The 21881-nt window shown below is 40.7% G+C and overlaps 1 protein-coding gene across 6 annotated transcripts in view; it reads right to left on the bottom strand.

Moving 5' to 3' along the window:
• The window catches only part of RUNX1T1 (RUNX1 partner transcriptional co-repressor 1), a 133929-nt gene that overhangs the window by 78313 nt on the left and 33735 nt on the right, over positions 1-21881 (bottom strand). The window contains exon 1 of one of the 6 annotated variants that reach the window (XM_075270320.1): positions 13273-13660. The exons of 2 other annotated variants lie outside the window; for them this stretch is intronic. Coding sequence is in view for 2 of the 4 variants with exons in the window: in XM_075270318.1 (XP_075126419.1) it covers positions 12804-12822 (19 nt within the window). In the remaining 2 variants the exon portion in view is untranslated. Of the gene's footprint in view, positions 1-12020; positions 12502-12565; positions 12756-12803; positions 13253-13272; positions 13661-21881 lie in introns of those variants that run through there. 3 more of the 6 variants (XM_075270318.1, XM_075270321.1, XM_075270319.1) reach the window with 3 other exon arrangements.

Raw genomic sequence — 21881 nt, 5'->3', positions numbered from 1 at the left:
TAAATTTAATCACCAAATACAAATACAAGACCATTGACGTATCAGCAATGATCACTGAGGTCAGTAAACGGTGGCAGTGATCATTGAAGCCTCAACATTTTCGATCCAACGGGCACTGGCAGCAGAGGCAACAGGGAATGTGCTGCTACAACCCTATGCTAGGGTAGATGACTATGTCTTCTTTTCGATTTTACACCTTCAGTTGCCCCCAATGGTTTTTCTGGTTAGACTGGAAAACTCCTCTAACTTACTAGAGTTCTTTCCTGCTAGAAGAGAGCTAATCTCCATAACAAGTGTCCGATATGGTCATCCCGAAGACGTTAACGCTAACCAAATGCTGGTGTATGTCTAATTGTTATCGGGAAGGGGGGGGACCTTTCATTTATGGCCAGTTTGAAGAGAAGCAGACGCACAGTGCATCAGATAAAAGGCGACATTATCAGCCAAAATAAGCACACCCCATCTCCATATGTTTACACATAGAAGCAGGATTGATTGTGTCTACATTCGGAGAGAACTTCCTCCTTAGAATTTAGAGCTGCTCATTATTGTGGGAAAGATATGAAATGATTTGGAAACGGGATATTAATTCCAATCAGAAGAGGGATTTCTGGTCAAAGCAAACATCTCTGTCCCTCTGGGGAGACCAGTATATGCTGCTATTCCTTACACATCTGGTTGGCAAACAATTTTCTCCGCTCTATCCATGAATGCCAACAGGGTTTGGAATAACATTTGGATGTAGTTGGCAGACTGCAGCTAGAGTCAATAGACGGGAAGATCTCAGATGCTTTTTATTCAATAAATATTATCCGCATGGATTACAACTACCAGAGTGATAACTGAAATCTAATTACTGCCTACCTTGGTGCTCGGTGTTTGATGGTGGATATAGAGGCATGGTCGTAGCGTGGCTGCTTATACACTGATTTATAATCATTGGAGTAACTCTAAATCCCTTGGGTAGTGGAGATACATCCTGTTTTTTTCACCCTAGGTGCCAATGCTGCTTTGATTCAAAGCTGTTAAACATCAATTATACTATAAATGGTTAAAATGTGAAAAAAATTGCAATAAATCTAAGAATTTTGGGTACATGGGCGAATAAAATTTTAATTGTACACCGTTATTTTTGTTTCATAGGTAGGGAAGGGTTGTAGGAAATGTAAAATTCCTTGCAAATTTGTTATAGGTAGCGCCGTCCTTTAACTTTTACTGAAAAATTTTCTAAAACATCGTTTGGAAAGAGAATGAAAATCAATAAAATAAAAAAAATCTTACGTTGATCAAGTTAGCAATCATTTTGGTTTTAAGGAAATAAATAATTAAATGGTTCTTACTGTTGTACAGTAGAAGAACCTTAAAAGGGTTGTCCAGGGCCAAATCAAGTTTTCATACTGATCAGTATATGATTTGTGGTGGACTGGCACCCGGACCCCATCCAGATCAGCTTTTGCAGTAACCTCCAGGCTCTGGAAGCTGCGACTGGAGGGGTAGTGCATGCATCACCGCTCCTATTCAAGTAAAAGGTCAATTCGCGGGAACTATCACTGTGAGGCAGAAACAGGACTGTAGTTTCCATTCCTATTACTTGAATCAGAGTGTTGCTGCCCACGCTACACATCCACTAGCATCTTCCAACACCAGAAAGCTGCTGCCACAGCTAATCTGTGCGTGGTCTGGATTTTGGAAAGGTCTTCAGTATGAAAAATTGATTTGGGGCTGGAACAAAAACCTTTAACAGTAGTACCCTACTGCCACTTTTACTAAATATTTTTCTAGACTAAATTTTGGAAAGAGGGAAAAATAAACATCACCAGTAATTTTGTTTCTAAGGAAAGAAACAACTTTTTTATTTTTTTTGTGAAGAACCTTAATATAATATTGTTGAATTTAGTACCGTACTGCAACTTTTACTAAACATTTTATTATTTATTTTTTTAAAAAATAAATTTAGGAAAATGTGTTTGGGAGTTAAAATAGCTGAAAGGTTAGTGTGGAACTAAAATGGTTTAGTTAAAACAACTCTTTGTCCAAAAATGGACAGTTGATCTGACAGTGTCGATACACATTAAATCGTTAAACAGGGTCAACCAAAAAAAGGATAATAAATATGTATACACAGTTTAAGTCCAAACCAGCATCCGTCCTAACCACCCTCTTACTAATTCATTGACCTTTTGTACATGGAACCGAAACCACTGACGTTCCATAGAAAATCACACATTTCTGTATCTTTCCAAAGATCCTGCTAGAAATAACATCCCTATTGGAAAGACATAGCTATCCGCACCACCAGCTGTTAAGTAAAACATTAAAATAGTACTAGAATAGTTGGCAACTATTTCTTAAGACCATCTACACTAAAATGAAGTGTTCCAGTGGGATTTCCTTGTGTTGACTAACGCACATCCCCATTAGCGGCTTAGTATGAGCGCTATGTAGACAGTGCATTATATGTGAGCAACTCATACAAGTACTTGTAAATGTATCCTTAATGAGCTCAGAACATAAATCCTGATAGTTTACGTCTACAGTATTACAGCAGTAGAAGCTTAACTATCCTGTGTTGTCACTGGAGCTTGGAAAAGCCAAAAACACTAATCCAAGGCGCTATCCTTCTCAGTAGATGACCACATTGTTTTTTAGCGTTAAGTTTGATCAGTCTTTGGGTCGGCCCATTAGAAATCTAAAATAAACTTTAATGGTTTTCTTAGGCTCCCAGTGTGAAAGCGAATGGTGGGTTGTGTTAACTGTGTTCCATCTTAGGAAGTGACATCATCATTGAATGTAAACTTCAAATGTAAAGCACCATGGAATTAATATAATAATGTACAGCACCATGGAATTAATATAATAATGTACAGCACCATGGAATTAATATAATACTGTACAGCACCATGGAATTAATATAATAATGTACACCACCATGGAATTAATATAATAATGTACAGCGCCATGGAATTAATATAATAATGTACACCACCATGGAATTAATATAATAATTTACAGCACCATGGAATTAATATAATAATGTACAGCACCATGGAATTAATATAATAATGTACACCACCATGGAATTAATATAATAATGTACAGCACTATGGAATTAATATAATAATATACAGCATAATGGAATTAATACAATAATGTACAGCACTATCGAAGTATATAATAATGTACAGCACCATGGAATTAATATAATAATGTACAGCACCATGGAATTAATATAATAAGGTACAGTACCGTGGAATTAATATAATAATGTACAGCACCATGAAATTAATATAATAATATAAAGCACAATGGACCTAATATAATAATGTACAGCATACTGAATTTAATACAATAATGTATAGCACAATCGAAGCACCATGGAATTAATATAATAATATAAAGCACCATGGAATTAATATGATAACGTGTAGCACCATGGAATTAATGGTTGTCTATAAATAAATAGCTAATAATAATAATACCATCATTGGAAACACTAAGGCTGGCCATACACACGAGATACCTTCTGCTGTATGCTTGTTCAGCCGACAGCTATCTCTCTCAAATCCCCCCACCCCATACATATGTATGCTTGGCAGAGCCCAGTTCTAAATGGGGAGATTGCTGCTGCCAGATAGCTCTGGTGGCGGCTTGTCTTCCCAAGAACAAAAGGAAAGGGCATGTTGAGACCCAGCATGCTTGACTTTCTCTTCCCCAACATCTGTCATTAGTGGAGAGTCATCCAGTCCCACCGATATCAATGGATTTGGCTGACATACAGTTTAAAGGGTATTCCCATCTTAGTATTTATATCATTTATGGCTTTAACAGGATTACGGAAATAGCGTAGCCAGCAACTTCAGCCATTTCCATATCTCCTGTATAAGCCATTGAAGAGATGCCGCTCCCCATTCACTTTCAGGAACGGATTGGGCCTTGTTCTCCAGTTCAATTTTGGTGCAAGATTTGGGACCCATACCTCTCAGGGATACATGGCCTATGCTATAGATACAGAATGTAAAGTAGAAGAAACAGTGGTGGCACTAGTGCCATTATGGTGCAGAAAGTCTAGAACCTATCGCTCTCTATTACACAAGGACAGAGCAGTGGCGATCAGTCAAGAAGGCAACTTGTGACTTAAGAGAGGAGAAGTAAAAGGAAATCGCTCACCGGTCTTCAAAAAGTGCCTACCATATAACTACAACACAGTACATATGACATGACCTGGTGTGTGTGCTACATTCCTTCTCGAGCCTTGCTATCATACAGATACAGCCAGAAATACCGAGATGGGAATACTGCTTTACGCTTACAGGACCGGTGGACGCTTCTTGTATTAAACTGAGATTGAAATAATACTCCATGTAATATAACTCTACCCAAAACCCGCAGAGTAAATATTAAACCTTTCTTTGTTTCATCCTGTGACATATTAGTGGAAGATAATAACTATAAGATTGTGAAGGATCTGGTTCATGATATTTACTCCCGGATCGATCTATTCATGGGAAGCTTGTGTTTCTGACCATGTGCTAAAAACAAGAAACACATGTTATGACTACATTTATAGGGTTTTATGAAAAACATACAGAAATGCTAATAATGGTATTCCCTCCCATAGACCTTGTGAAGAGCACTGGTGTAACGTATAGGAGAAAGAGTGACAACTTGGACTTATCCATCGAGGAGAGTCGTGAAAATTTGCTGCTTGACCGGACGGTGAGAATTTTATATTGTCCCTCAGTGAACCTCATGTCCAGTGACGTGGCTCCTTAACTCCATCATGGACCTCCTAGACCACGCATAGGACACTGCATTTGCCATTGGGTCTGCACAAAGCTAGTTGTCCACAAGCGTCAAATTGTTTATGGTTACCGATCTATATATAGCTGACCATGTAACATGGAGGGACACCAAAACCTCTTCATATAAGACCAGAAAACACTACAAATAACAAAACGCTGAAGGCAACTACAAAGACTTCAGAAACAAGATTTCATTGACTCAAATTTATTGTCTTGGACAATGATGTTAAGCTCCACTTCCTTGTCTCAGGCCAGGGATATTATTTCCATTGGTCACTTGGTCGGTTCCATTGAAATTAATAGGACTGAGATGTAATACCAAGAACAATCTCTATACAATATATGGCGCTGTGCTTGAGAAGTAGTGAAGAGGCCATAGCAATCGATGTCATAGACCTGGACAAGTCAATACATGTAAGATTAACTTTGGATGAACTCTAAGACGGAGTAGACTATCATCCAATATATGTTGACATGTCCTGACTTTCTAACAATGTTGGGAGGATTTCAACATGGCCGACTGTCTTGTTCTCCGGGAAGAGTAAGAGATAACTGGCAGTTACTTACTCCCCTCTCTATATTTGGAACACATGCGAACTTGGTGGAGCTGGGTATACATGCATAAGGAGGTTTGGAAGGAATAGCTATCAACTAAACCAGATCTATCCAAGGTCTATGGCCAGCTTCAGTCTTGATCCAAATTGAATCTGAACCATGTCTTGAAAGTTCTTCCTCCAATGGGTGCAGAAGAAATGACTCCGAACATGGTGACAATGAGCGCCCTACAATCCTAGACAATACTGCTTCTATTATAACCATAGCGGGCTGTCCTAGGTCCATAAAAAACAATTATGAAAACAAAAAATTGCCTTAAAAACAAAGAAGCCCTAAATGCCAGATTGATGTTGGGCAGACAGTAAAATAGTTTACAGCTTTCAATAAACAATGCTCTATTATAAGACAGCAGAAAGACGTCTTTAGGATATATCGCTCGACTACTTGGAAAAAAAACAGACATGTTGTAAAAAAAAATAAAAAAATAAGAGGGTCTGGCTGTGAGTTGATGGCTCTTTTCTACTGGGACCATCTTAAACTTATGTGCAAGTGTTTTGAAAATCTCACATGATGTAGCCATGTGTTAGAAATTACAGTCAGTTAAGTTCTCTGCTAAGAAAAATATGTGGCTAATTTATGAAATGCGCTCCGCGATGGGGACGTCTTAAGTAAAACCAGATTCGAAAAACAAATCCATTTTTGAAACATGAACTTTGAAAAAGGAATGGATCCAAGCACATCTGGCGAGCAGGAGCATAGAAAGGGTGGTCTGACCCAATGCCAAGACATCTTCTAAAGGAAGATTATTATTGCTGGCCGATGTTGACTGATAACCGACTGTCCTTTTATGGAAACAGACTCATATGGAGCCACAGGCGATAGAGACATATTTTGCAGGCCAGCATCTGTTCTTCCTATTGCTAAACTAAAGCAGCCCAACCTGCACAGCTTTTATATGAGCATTGGAGAATAAACATACTGAATCATTTATCAAACGGATCCCACAATAGTCAATTCTATCTGCAACACATACTAATTTCTATGTCTACTACACATGCCAATGTGATACATTGCCAGGGTACCCCAATGGATGAATGTTTAACAGGGTTTTCCTACAATAAATAAGATTATGATCTCCCCCAACGATCAGGAGAACAGGAAAGTGAATGCAGACGTGGTTGCATGTTCAATCGGTGCTCCATTGACTTCTGCGGTACTTTCGACAGTCCCATAGACGTATATGGAGCAATGTTTAAGCATGCACGTCATTGCTCCAGTCATACAAAGCACTTAGTAATCACACATTGGTACTAGAACTGCCTTCAAGGCTAGGCCTATACTGAGACATAAAATGCAAAACGTCACATCTTAAGATGAACAATCTGGGTGCTTTGCCGTACTTGGCGTAATGCGAAATGCAACATGACTGCCACCAAATATCCAAACCTGGCAAGTCGTGTATGACTTTGCCATCCATTGAAACGGCGAGTGACTTGCTTGTAACCGCAAATCAAAACTAGCCATCCAACGAAAAGTCGCAGACAAATACAGCAACTTTGTGGTCGTTGCGTAGCCCTAATCTATTGGAAATTCCAATTATAGTGTGTAATGTATCATTTTTGTTATTCGGCCTAGGTGCAGTACCTCCTGTTACACAATAGAGGGCAGTGCTCTAAGGTCGGCTAATAGATTAGTTTTGGCTTATGCCTGCACAGAGGGACACCTGTGTAGTGAAATTTAATAAGACATGATGGTGGTGGACCATGAATGGTATTTGGGTTCTAGGAGATAAATCCGAGACGTGATTGGCTGCGGTGAGAAAACTATTTTTGTTTCACTCTTATCATTTTTTTTAACTAGCCCCAAAGGTTTTATGTTTTAAAGTGAAGACACAGGAGTATGTAATGTCGTGGCACCATCTGCTATGGAGATACACAGATGTAGCGGAGATCCTTACTAGACCAGTGCTCTACATCTGTGTCCATGTATTGCTCACGTCTGGGGATAGAGCTGTCAGGCTGATAGGATACATAGCCTCATAACCTGAAATAAGAAGAATATTCATGGCCTGACTAGGAATGGACCTACATGGGAGCACTGACCCTATGCCATACATTATAGTAAAGATGGGATCACTTACTTTTACAATAGAGTATGACCAGTTGTAACATATTACCCATATACCACGTCATCTGTCTGGTAATGGGGGAGATCTTGGTACAGCTACATTTCATGTCATGAGTCTGCTGTTTGTGGAGATTCAGTATAATGTAGGGAAACTTTAAGGCCATGATCCCTGGGACGTATGCAAAACAGATCTCAACAATGTAAGGAAGACAACCATTGAATATGGACCTAAGCCATGTCATATTGGGACAAGGGTTATTGTATGGGAATGCAGTCTGTCTACAAGGCTATGGAATATCCCGGCGCTCATACTTAGCATCAGAATTCACAATATAATGATACATATTAATGATATGACCATATATAAGTCATGTGATGTGTGTCTGATATTCGGAATATCACTAGGGGCAAAGGTTAATGTATGGGAAGGCGGTCTGGGTATAGGGCTATGGAATATGTTGGCGTTCATATTTGGCATCAGAATTCACTATGTATATACAATCCTCATGATATAATGATACATATTAACAATAAGTACATATGTTCAATGTACCACTAGGCTCTTGTGATACCTCCCATGAACTGTACGGACCTAAGTCATGTGATGTGTGTCTGATATTCGGAATATCACTAGTGGCAAAGGTTAATGTATGGGAATGCAGTCTGGGTATAGGGCTATGGAATATGCTGGCGTCAGAATTCACTATGTATATACAATCCTCATAATATAATGATACATATTAACAATGAGTACATATATTCAATGTACCACTAGGCTCTTGTGATACCTCCCATGAACAATATGGACCTAAGTCATGTGAAGTGTGTCTGATATTGAGAATATCACTAGGGACGAGGGTTATTGTATGGGAATGCAGTCTGTGTACAGGGCTATGGGACATGTTGGTGCTGATATTCGGCATCAGTAGATGCACACACAATCCTTATAATATAATAACACATATTGATGAATTATACGACCATATCTCATTACTGTATCCCTAGGGACTTGTGACACTTCCCATGAACACTTTCTTAGTGCTAATTATGACTACTAATAAGTGTTAATAATCATGAATATTAAGAAGCGTTATTCAATATCTACGCCAAGACCTGCGAACCGCTGAAAATCGCATAAATACAAATATAAGAAGTTGTCTTACTACTAACCCGTCAGCTACTATATCGATTACATAACAGTATGCCATAACTTTAGCATACGTATATAGATCTAGCAGAGCTGACACTGTTCCTCGGCCTAGTTCCTGATCTCACCTGTGCTTTTATATATGATTGCACATAAACCTACTCCACACTGCACAAACACTAACATAGCTCTGCTACATCTGGACTTGTAACTACAGATCACATTTCCAAATAAGACATTGTTTTCTGCAGAATTCGCGGTGGTATTTTTAGACATTTACATATTATGGATGTTGTATCGTATGCCAAGAACAAGCCTTGTTTTGCTAGTAGCGGCGTTCAGTTTTTCCTCTGCAAAAAGATGGCTCATTGTCTTGTATGTTAATTACATAGAGGAGATAAGAGTAAGGGGAGGGGGCGCAGGGGTAGGACAGCAAAGAGTTAAAATAAAAAGTCTCAAATTATAATATACTGAGTGAATAATATAGTGAATGACGTACGACTAAGGGTTATACTGAGTGATACACATTAAAATGTATAGATAGATAGATAGATATGTAGCTAGAGAGAGAAATATAGATAGTTAGACAGATAGATAAATAGATAGATAGATAGATAGATAGATAGATAGATAGATAGATAGATAAATAGACAGACAGACAGACAGACAGACAGACAGACAGACAGATAGATAGATAGATAGATAGATAGATACTGTATCTATCTATCCCTCTATCTATCTCCTATCTATCTATCTATCTATCTATCTATCTCTATCTGTCTATCTATCTGTCTCATACCTGTGTATATTATATACAGGTATGAGATAGAGATAGATAGATAGATAGATAGATAGATAGATAGATAGATAGATAGATAGGAGATAGATAGATAGATAGATAGATAGATAGATAGATAGATACAGAATATATATACACATCAGATAGACAGATTGACAAATAGAAAGACAGAGAAGCTGAATACACGCAGCTATGAGATAGATAGATAGATAGATAGATAGATAGATAGATAGATAGACAGATAGACAGATACATAGGTAAAAGATAGAAAGACAGACAAGTAGGTAGACAAAGTATGTGTAACTATAAGATAAAATATATCTAGATATGTTAGATAGATACGATAGATAGATAGATAGATAGATAGATAGGAGATAGATAGATAGATAGATAGATAGATAGATAGATAGATAGATGATAGATAGATAGATAGATAGATAGATAGATAGATAGGAGATAGATAGATAGATAGATAGGAGATAGATAGATAGATAGATAGATAGATAGATAGATAGATAGATAGATACAATATGATAGACATGACATGGATAGATAGGTGGATAAACAGAATTGTAAATAATAGATAGATACATGTTGTAGATGATAGACAAAATGCATGTAGATATGAGATAGATAGATGCATACATACATAATAGATAGGTAGAAACAAATTGTGTGTTTTCTTTAGGCCTTTATTAAATGTCTTATAAATAACCACAAGGTAGATAGATATGATGGATGGATGGATGGATGGATGGATGGATGGATGGATGGATGGATAGATAGATAGATAGATAGATAGATAGATAGATAGATAGATAGATAGATAGAGGTATATGTATAGTAGCTATTTATAGAGTAGGTAGGCCTCTGTCCTACCACAACATTGAGCAACCTGTTCAATATTCACAAATATATAGATTTCGGGTAATGGATTTTAACCGCGTTCTAGCCCCCCCCATCTACAATCTGCTACAACTAATCATTTCCATTACTGCTAATTTCCATTAAACCTAAACCCACCAGCCCGGCCGTCCAGATGGTAAGGGGTTAAAGATGTAGTCACTGAAACGGAGATTCCATTAAAGGCAAATATCCCGGTGTTCAGCAGTAACATCAAATCATGTCTCTAAGCAAAGCACAAAGTGACCACTGAAGCCAATATATGGATAAAAATGCTGAAATATGCAATAAACAGATTGAGAGGCAGCTCATTCTAGCGGAGAGTATTAAAAAAAAAAAAAACTACAGATGGGTGTCAAAAATAGCCAAGTGTCAGATTCGCTCAAGTATTTCTCTTTTGGCACATGCTCACAGTCACAGCTGTGAATGTATTCTCTGTTTCCAAGTGCAAGCCTTGCTGGCATTCACTGCAAACATTGGAAAACACTAGTGCTGCTTGCGTCTACTTTTAGAGGAAGGCAGTAATAATTTAAGCTTGTTTAACAAGGAATGTGGTATAAATACCGATGACAGATTCAATTGGGATTATTTATATTAATATCGCTATGTATTAAGGGGCATCTGGTTTATTTTTACACTTAAAAAAGGCTACTGTTTAACGTGACACATCATGCGTGCCTCCAGAAAATCCCAACACGAAGACAGGAATTATATGATTATAGGAGCAGACGCTACAGTGGAGAAGGAAGGAATACAATAATAAGGGATTAAAGGAAGAAATATGATAAATAACGGAATCTACAATGTATCCATTAGTAGGTAAATGTATCAACGCACCCTATAGGTAATAGGAAGATAGAATGAAACCTCCAACCATAAAATCAATTGAGGTTTCTCCACCTTGTCACTACGGCCGCCTTGCTATAACCACACATGCCAACCCAGTGCTGTGACCACAGATCAACCCTGAAGAGAAGACATTCTTCAAACAACTGCCAATACCTTCACACAAATGTGGCCACAGCAAGCTGGCAGCCAGATAATGTTTCAAAACACCATCTGCGCCGTACACAGCCGAAAAAGCAGAGCGTCCTACCTAAATAAGAGCGAGGGATCGAGCAGCAGCAGCTCAACGCATTCTTCCAGGGCCTCTAGCAAAGAAAGTGTTACACAGCCTACCTAGTCCCCTGACACGCTCGCCCAGGCCATGCTCTTTCCATTGGCCCTCTCCAGCTGAGCCAGATGTGTTTGTACTGGCAGCGGATCCTATATTGGGGACTGGACCCACATCCAAGATTAATATTTTCTTCTGCATATTTGTGCAAAAAAAAAAAAAGCTGAAATAATTCCCAGCCTTGCTATGTAACTAGTTCTGCCTATAGCACGGTGTCTTAAATAAGAAGTGCTGTAATACTCCATTTATAGCCGAGATCAATTGGGAAAGTGCAATATAGCAACAAGGGTCAAAAATCTGCCAAATAGTTTATATATTAAAAGCCAGGGTGTAAATATAAAAAAATTGCATTATGGATGAAATTAGCACACATTATGAGACATCACGTAGACACATGTACATAAATGATAGACATAACATCTACACTATAGATAGCCAGCTGTAGTTCAATCCCCATGTATTGTGTCTGCTGTAGCCAAGGTTACACAGGCATCCGATATTAAAGTGACTTACCAGGCATCCTGCACAGAGACAGCCCTGGAAAGCCGCTCTCCCTTGTCGTCTCGCAGGTCTAGAGGCTCCAGCTCAAGACTGGATGCCTGGCCATGCGGGCTGCTGGCTGCAGGCGGGATGATGCTAGACAGATGGAGAGCTGACACTCCGTATTGCACTTGGAGCAGAAATGTGAACGATGACAGGAGCACATGTGGCCTTGAACCCAGCCCTGTCTCTTCAGGCAGAACAATGACAGGGATGTGTGTGCAAATTAGCACAAGCCCAGGTCTCTCCTGCTGACTCGCCTCACTCTATCTAGCGACAGGACGGTCTGCCGCTGACAATCCCCTGATTATTATCGCCGATTATTATTATTGCTCATCGATTTACATAGCGCCCTCATCTTCCGTAGGGTTGTACGGCATAAAACAAGGAAACGACAGGTAACACACATAATAACGCCGTCCAGAAAATCAATTAACCCCGACTTAAACACAGGTCACAAAACCAGTCCCTCCCCCCCCCCCCCCCTACAACTCCGTCAACCCCCCCGACACAATTACCTGTAAACACGCTCTTTGTCTGGCTTTGGAAATGGCACAATAAACTGTTTTTTTAATGATTTTTTTTTCTCTTAATAGGCCAATTCATCCCACTGAACAAAAGTATCCAATGCCTCGTCTTTGTTAGCCCTTGAAGTATGTGTAAAAACACACTCAGAAGAGGGGCACAGCGGTCCTACCCCCCCCTGGGAACTGCGGATTGATAGTCTCCAAACATTTACAGCTTGTGCTATTTTACCTTTTCCATGCTGATCCATAGGAGATGAAAACAAAGTATCTCCTGCGAAGCCTTTTCAAAGCTTAACAATCATGTCCTCCTGCTCGTGAATTTTGTACACCCTTAAATGTTTATCCTTCCAGTGAATAACGCAAAACCTCTCTGGGTTCAGTGCACTCTTCCCTAATAAGCTTTAATGGACACCATGATACATAAAGCTGCAGGCTTTTGTTAGGCTGCTTTATGGAAGGCTGGCTATTTTCCTCTCAGCAGTGGCTCTTTAGTCCTTTGTATAAGATCCTTACCTCATAGGAGAAACATACGCCTGACAAGCCTGTCTTATGTAGCGAGCTCAGGTTTCGACAGAAAAGCTGAGCCCCAGGAACATAACTGCTGCTTGAAACTCTCTCTTTGAACATAACCCTTCCTAAACCTCAGCAGAGTCTGTGGAGAACATCTTTGCAGCACATGCCGCCTCTCTAGAAAGTACCTGTGCCAGTGTAGGTTTCAGTCAAGGAGAGATGGAGCAATTATTAGATTCCAGATCTTCAGGAAGTCCCTTCTGCATCATTCCAGCAAGCTCAAGACACACAAGCTGTTCCTTAACTCTTGCAGCCTCTACACATCCATCTCCTGGATAGTCATTTCCATGCTGCAGTGTATTAGCTGATGTCAATTTCAACCCCAAGCCTTCTATACAGTCAACTAATGAGATCTATGTGTTTAAACAGTGACAAAATGTCCCCTCCTCCCTGACTGTCTTCCTCCTCCGTCTACTGAATAGAAACATCTCCTCTCTGGTGAGACATACCAGAGCGGGCGAGATGATTTAGCCTCCTTAAAGGACCACAAAGCCCAAAGTCCTCAAATGGCAGCTGCTAAGATCGGTCACATGTGCTGGAGATATGTCAGATAATATATCCTGGTGATGGGGATGCTACACTTATCCTCTTCTCAGGCTGATTACAGAGAACAATAGATTGCAAACGTAGAAGACATATAATGTTGCCCGTCTAATCCTTTAAAGGCTCGTATAGCCATATAAGAACTAGAAGTACAAGCCTAATGTCGAAAAAAAAAGGTGCAAAATCAGCTAAACCTCACTAAATTGGTACTTGTATTCATTGAGGAGAATCAGCTAACAGGCAAGGATCCATGGGAATGATATGCAAATTCGCTCTACTGTAGGAGAAAGAAAACTTTCCTATTCTTAAGTTTTTTATCTTCAAGGAGGGAGCTGATTTCCATATTGTTTCCCACGGAGTTCTACCTATGAGTTCATATGAGCATAAGGATGAGGCAAAACGTTCCCTGACTTATGGGAGGGGTTAAAAAAACTCAGAAAATAAGTTTTCTGCTGCGTGGTTCCCGCAGCGTTTTCTGCATGCGGCCTCAACCTAAAGCTGAACTCACACGCAGCAGAATTTATTGCAGAAATTTCTAGAAGGATCCATTCTTTCTAACTAAGACTAAGAAAAATCCATATACTCCCCGCCATAATAACCCATTCCAGACGACTGGAAGTAAATTTCACAATAAAACGCTGCATTTCCGCAACACTTGGCCTCAAGTCAAAGTACAGTAAAAACCCCAAATATAACTTTTTGATTTTGTACTTTCCCCCCCAAATTCATAGTGTTTAACCCATTGTAGACTGCATCCGTGATCCTCCAGACCCCAAGGCATTCATAACGAAGGAACAAAAAGAAATATTAACGTGACAGCCGACAGTTTAACCCCGTCCCTTCCAGATCACAATTGCAGCAGCGGTGCTCTAACAGAATATCTAAGCCAACTTAAAAAAAAGGGCACCGTCTCCGATAGAAAATCTGGATGAACAAAAATTTGCCCAGCGCCTTGACTTAAAATTCACCTCCCATAAGCCGCGTGATTATGCATCCTTTCCTTGCGTAAAAAGGCTTTTAAAGTCGTTATCTGACTGGAGTAATTGCCACTTTAAATTGATCCACGTCAACAGAAGCAGGATCCCTGGGGATTGTCACCTTGAAGCTGGTTGTAGAGAAGGCTTTGACAGGATGCCTGAGCATCTGAGACTACTTCAGTGTTTTTCTCCTCCAGCAGCCAGCTGCAAGCTCACTTTTTTTTCTCCCCCCGCCCCCCCCCCCATCACTCCCCCCGTCCTCATTATTTAATAGTTGCAGACTTCAACCTTTTTTGGCAGCGCTCCCTGAATACATATTCCTTGATAGGTGTTTTTTAACACAGCTACAATAACACTTTGCATCACTTAAAACTGTATTTTACAGGGCGAGGCGTTAGAAGGCGAGGATCACTTCCAGGATGGATGGAGATAAAACACAAGACACGACGTAGCCGGGTCTATCGCTGCGTAAACTCAAAGGTACCAAGAGACTTTTTGATATACATCTTAAAAGCATCGTAATGAAGGCGTCTTCTCAAGCCAAGTGCTAAGAGGATACAGTGTAGAGTGGACAGAGCTGCAAAACTTACCGTCATGGTCTAACGCACTATAAAAATGCATCTGGAGGGCGATGGGGACCAGGAGGCAACCAGGGATGTCAACCAGACTAAGGATCTGGTGTTTCTGCTTAGGTCCTGGCTATGTTCTCCGACTTATAAGCTGCTCTGTTGTGATGCATGGAGAATTCATGACTTCACACAGTGGGTATTAAGTGAGTGCATTGTAAAGAAGCTGACACCTGATTGATCCTAATTGAAAGCAATACACCCGACCAAATACACTCCTACCACATCTGCTCTTTCCTGCCACCAGCTATTCAGAGCCAGAGAATAGTCTCAGATATTCGAAGCCACCAAATAAAGGCGCTCTTCTAAAGCAGAGCTGCATTAACAGAGAAAAAAACAGGGCCAGAAAGGGTTCAAATGGCAACTTTTACTCCTTGTTGGCTTTAACAAAGCTGAATGAGGCTTTTTTTTCCCTTGCCTTTCTATGTGCAAGACTTGATAAACTGAATGAAGAGGCGGCACTCAATGATCGGCCAAGGAGCATTGATGAATGGTCAATAGACCCTCATCCTAGGGTGGGCTTCGTGAGTTATTGACAAACCAGCTTGGAGGGGCGGACTTGCTAATGTCCACATTCTCCCCCGCTTTAACTCTCAGACCAGTGGCTACCAATTGAGACTTCCACATTAGAAAATGATCTCTTCTGAGCAATTGTCTAGTGTGTTGCAGCTTTTAGGGTTTTTCTAAAGTATCCCACTGTCAGGGCAAAGCCACGTCATGGGGGAGTTATATGGGTGGGTCGAGAACCTAGATTCCTATCACATTTTTAGTAATACATAAAAAAAACAGTACATAAGTGTCTACCGCCATATAATTGTGACATCTCCAGAAGGTTATATCTCCCGCTTCTCTGCAGCTAATGTACATATATAATAGTTAAGGAACACAAAGCAAATATTTGGGCTGAATAATGCCCGTCCTTCCTGCTTCTATATATACACACAGCGGGGGGAATGGACTACTGGCAAATATACCCAAGCTTCAATCTTGCTATGTTAGTAGTGTATAAATTATTCTATCAGTTAAGTGAACAGGTGGCTTTGCATAGAATCCTGATGAATTGCAAACAGTCTATGAAATAAAATCGGATTGTCTATTCAGTCTCCCTTCTCCCAGGCTGTATTAAGCGAACAGACTGTGCCACATACAAGACTGGTGGATGCACGGTGTGATTCTTCCAGGCTAAATAGATGGCGGTATTTAAGTTCAACTAAATTCATTGCACAAGCTCTCTTAACATTTTATTGAAAAGCCATTGTTTTAATGTCAGCCACTCTGGGTTGTGACTGATGGTGAGTTAGTTTTGTTAAAATGCGAGGGGGATTGCATATGCTTCAGTGAATCTTCCCTCCTCTCATCATCAGGGACAAAAACCTGCAGCTTTGCTATATGCAGGCTGCCATCTGGACAGCCTGCTCGGAGTACCCACCCCACACAACACTGCAGGCACCATTACAAGGCTCCGGCGCTGTGTTGAGCTATTCATGACATACCAATTTCACATTTTCTGCTTGTACGCTTGCAACAATAAATGCTAATCAGGAAAGCAATGAATGGCATTATTATTAGTAAAACAATACGCAAGGTCTCCAAATCTCATTCACGTAAGGAATGGCTCCGACATGGCACAGCCATGGAACTAGCTAAGCCTATGCAAACTGTACGCTGGGATTGTATATGGACGTTGTGGTCACGGTCAGTGCAGCCTTGACGAAAGTTATAGGTAATAATATTTCAGAATTCATGTATTACTGGGATGAGCAATACGGTGGAAATTTAAAATTTTCGGATCGCTCATGGACCTGTTATAGTGACTGGAGCCATTCGCACATATAGTTTTCACAATCTACATTCCCTATCAGTATGTCTTTGGCGTGTGGGAGGAAACCGGAGGAAACCCACGCAAACACGGGGAGAACATACAAACTCCTTGCAGATGTTGTCCTTGGCAGGATTCGAACCCGGGCCTCCAGTGCTGCAGTGCTAACCACTGAGCCACCATTCGTTTTTTTGCAAACATAAAAAAAACGGATGGCACGCAGTTCAAAAATGGAAACACGCTATGAAGTAGAAAGTTCCTTCAATTAGCCGAAAACTGAGTAGAGCATTTAGTTAAGATCCTGATCCTTAAGATCTACTCCAGTACCCAACCATGGCGGTCACCACAGCCATCCATTACTGGACCAAGGACCACAAGGTTTCGATTCTGGTATTGCACACTCTGGAAATAAAACCGCAAGTCACTGTCGCTTATGGTGGTTGCTGCTTTGGCCGACAGTTATTCCTCGTGACTGTCCCATACACATGCATGCACAGTTTGGCCAAGACTCCATGTATTCTATATGCGGAGAGGAGTATATGGGTATATCTAATATCAGACACCTCTAGTGCTAGCTTACTTTTTGCAAAAACATAAGAACGGAGGAGCTTAAAGTCCCCTTATGTCATCCGTCCCATCAAAATCAGCTTTGTGCTTATGTTTCTGGCCACTTTGACTTGCAATGATGACAAATATGACTATAGGACTATTGGACAGAGTCAATGGACTATCGGTTTTCCATCACCTGGTGTAAAGGTTCTGTTTGCTGTCCCAATCCTCCATCTACATACCTGGATCAATGTAGGATAGTTTGCCACCCGCCTTGGCAATTCCTTGCTACTTAAACAATTTGCCAATGATAAAAACCATGTAAATAAAGCAAATGTGAATCTTCTATTGTAACCAGCCCTAACACCATAACTATAGATCTAACCACACAACAGATCATTTCACTCGAGAGCCAGTCAAGTCATCTCAAGCACTGAATAATAAGACGTGACACCCTTCCCAGTCTGGTCTGGAGAGAACTTTCTTTCTTCCCTGCTTGCTTAGTAACATGCATTGTGCCGAGATAAAAGCCACTCGGGGTGGGGGCTTAATCCAATTTTCTGATTTGGCTGATGTGAGGTTACACTCGTATTTTTCTTGTTTCCCAGGATCTTTCTGAGATATTTCGATGCAATCTTTACGCTTTAAAATATCATTTTGTTGATCTTCAGAAAAAATATGCAAACACCTTATATAAACACACAAATTGTATACTGTAATTTTGCAAATATCGTATCGTATCATGGATATATCCCAAACCATATCATCGCTGCCAGGTTTCGGGAGCAGAATGACGATATTTCATGCTCACTTGTCACCTGGCCGCAGAGCTCTACATAGATAACCAATGAGTTTAATTGGAATGTCTGGAATGCAAAGGCTTCTCCTTGTGACATATTTACTTCCAAGATCCACCAGGTGGCGCTAATGAGCAGTGATATGAATCACCACCAGACACAGCCAAAGTGATTGAATAAATCACCGAGCTACAATAGAATGTAATGAATATGACAAGATGACAAAAATGACCTCACCTGTCCTCATGTAAACACAAAGATTTGTCTACAGGTGGTCGAGACTAGAACCGTCTACCAGATGCACATTGTGGATCTCTAGAACTGAGTGTTAAATAGATAGATAGATAGATAGATAGATAGATAGATAGATAGATAGATAGATAGATAGATAGATAGATAGGGATAGATAGATAGATAGATAGATAGATAGATAGATAGATAGATAGATAGATATGGAGCGATAGATTACGCACATTTACACAATTACACAGGATTACCCTTCCTAGCATTTGCATTCATCTTGCCATAGAGCGTCTATAGATGATAGACATAAGACAAGCGATTAACATCTTCATCATCCTCCAGTCTGACTAAGGGCCCTTTCACAAAAAAAAAGTTTTCTCCATGAAATACACAGACAGCATACAGACCTATTATAGTGAATAGAGCCAATCACACATCCATTTTGGGGGGTTTTTGCACAGGCCGAGAGACACTGAAGAAAATATTCTAGCCTGTACTATTTTGTCTGATGCAAGTTTATGGATACTTGGAAAAAGAAAAGAAAAAGGACAGCACGTGGACGTCATCCAGATTCATTGCCAGGCAATGTTAAAAAATAAGGCTATGTTCACATCCGCACAAAGTACTTTTTGTTCCACCGCTTTTAGTTTTAAAGCAAGGACACCCGATAGATCTATTATAGTCAATGGGGTCCACCGGGCTTTGTGGGTAACCGTTGTTTAAGTGGTCCGCCTGTATGTTGATCGGGTTTCCCAATGGACCCGAATGATGGAGAGCTGGTGCTAGTCTGAAGCTAGCGTAAAGGCACGATGATCAAACACAGAAATAGGCCCGATTCACATCTGCGCATGGGTTTCTGTTGGGGACTCCACTTGGGAAACCTAATCCACATAAAAGATCGGTTACCTAAAGAAACCCGTAGACTTTAAGGGGGTCCGTATGGTTTCTGCATGAAAAATGCGGAGAGAAAAGCGCTGCTTGGAGGACTTTTCTTTCTGCATTTTTCATGCAGAGAGTGGAACGGAATGGCCCGAACGTATTTGTGAACCAAGCCACACATCAGGATACACAATGTCTGTATTTTGTAGCCAACAAACTGAATTGTTTGTATGAAAGCAACTTAATACAGACAATGTGGCTGCACAGTGTTCACAGTGCCATATACATGATGTGACTGCTACAACAAGGTCATCTTCTACTACCCCCTGCTGCAATAGACTGGAGCCTGTCACTATGCACTATGCTCACCTGGCACAGACCAAGGCTCCAAAACTGCACGAACCCTAACCAGGATCCTGAGTGACATGCATCATAGTAAACAAGACCTCTGCCACCTCTGAGGTTCTGCAGCAGCTAAGCATGCCCCGGTCTGCAACATACCGGACATGTCCCTTCAATCAGTAATGTTCAGGATTCACTGGCTATACAAAGCCACTGGGCATACGCCAAGGTATGAGGAAAAACCTGCATCTGTCAGTGCTGAAAGCAAAGGGAGAGGAGCCCGGCCAGTTCCTGACCCAGCCCTGCCGCACACAATGGGCTCACTGAATGGAAGGAACACAGGCAGCGCACAGATAGCCCGCTGTCACAGACCGGCAGGATGTGTGATCTGCAGCCCCAGATACAGGCCGTTCACACACCCTGTACTTAGATGTTTTGCTCTGCGGGTAATTATAACAAGGAAGCGTGTATGGATCTGACCCCGGAGCCTCGGCTCCAATGTTCTGCCTATCAGCTTCCGCAAGAATAACCTGCTCCCCTGCCCCCCACTACCCCATCCTGGCCAGCCCCTGGAAACAAATGCTCACTGATAACGCCTTCTGCTCCTCCACTTGCGAGCGATCAGTATCATTTCATATCCACAATGGATTTTTTTTTCTCATCCTTCTAAAGATGAAAACATAAATCGATATATAAATGCATTCATGCCCCCCCCCACGATAAAATGTCAGCCTATATACCGTACTGCATTTACCATCAGTCACGGTTAACACAAGCCTGATAAAACCGTATAGCAGAGACGTGCAATGCTTAGATGGCGGCCATTTTTACCAATTCGATGCAAAAGTTCAAGGGTTAAACCTAAGACCCCGTAAAATAAGGTGCCATCTATTCACACGGATGTTATATTTCCTAAATCCGGTCATTTGGATACCCCTAACCCAAGCAGTATATATGTTCCGACTATAGACAGAAACGCCATCCAGTTGCTTATATCGCATAATCTGACTATTAACACAAATTTATTATATATGTGTCCCCTCCGGACTCGTGCATCATAGATTTTCCACAGTAAGATTTGCGGCTGCAAAAAAAATGCCCAAATTGTACAGTTTGTGATGTGAATTTTTTCAGAATTTTTTAAGCTAAAAATTTGCGACATAATTTTGCGCATCGCCTGAATAAGATTCAATCAAATCTCATCCGCTGTTGTAAAATACTACAGATTTTCGCCAGCAGGTCGGAAAACCTACAGTGTATATGACCCGTGTATGCATAGTATATACTAGTATATACAGAATAAAGATGGCCCAGTTTGCAATGGTGTGTATATGCTGTTATATATGGATACAGATGTGGCGTGTGTATACAGATAGCTGCTATATATATAAGTAGTAGATGAATATACATGAATATAGAAGCTTTCGGCATACCGACCCCCTCCCCTATTTGCAGTCAGCATGCGTATTTGATTAGCACTGTCAGAAAGGGGTTAAACACATCCCCCCAGGGTCTACATGTAGAAGTCAGCAGTATGTAGATGCGCTGTACATTTCCAATCAGTAAGGGGAGGGGGTCTCGGGGTGGCGTGATGGTTATGTGAAATGGGTTGAGTGTAGGGCAAACATATGGCTCTAGATGATCAGAGACAGTCTTGTTTATGGGCTGGAATTCCCTACAGAGGCCGGTGCTGTTTCAGCACTACAATGAAAGATGTGCAGGACAGTCTGAACGTGGGCAGAGTCATCAGAATGGCCTGAAAGTGAAGAGATTGTTGTTGGGCCGAGCAACCAATCACAGCACAGCATTCATCTCAACAGAGCAGGTTACTGAATGAAAGCTGAGCTCTGATTGGTTGTCATGGGCAACAGCTTTGATTAATGGAGGCCATGTAAACTTTAAGAGAAAAACTGTGTTTGTTGCCCTTAGCAAGCAATCACTTTCATTTTCTAATAGTGTGCC

This window comes from Leptodactylus fuscus, chromosome 4, assembly GCF_031893055.1.
Source record: "Leptodactylus fuscus isolate aLepFus1 chromosome 4, aLepFus1.hap2, whole genome shotgun sequence".
In the NCBI taxonomy this organism is placed as follows: domain Eukaryota; kingdom Metazoa; phylum Chordata; class Amphibia; order Anura; family Leptodactylidae; genus Leptodactylus; species Leptodactylus fuscus.
The sequence above is the reverse complement of the archived record's forward strand: the minus strand, read 5'-3'. Positions and strand labels throughout refer to the sequence as shown.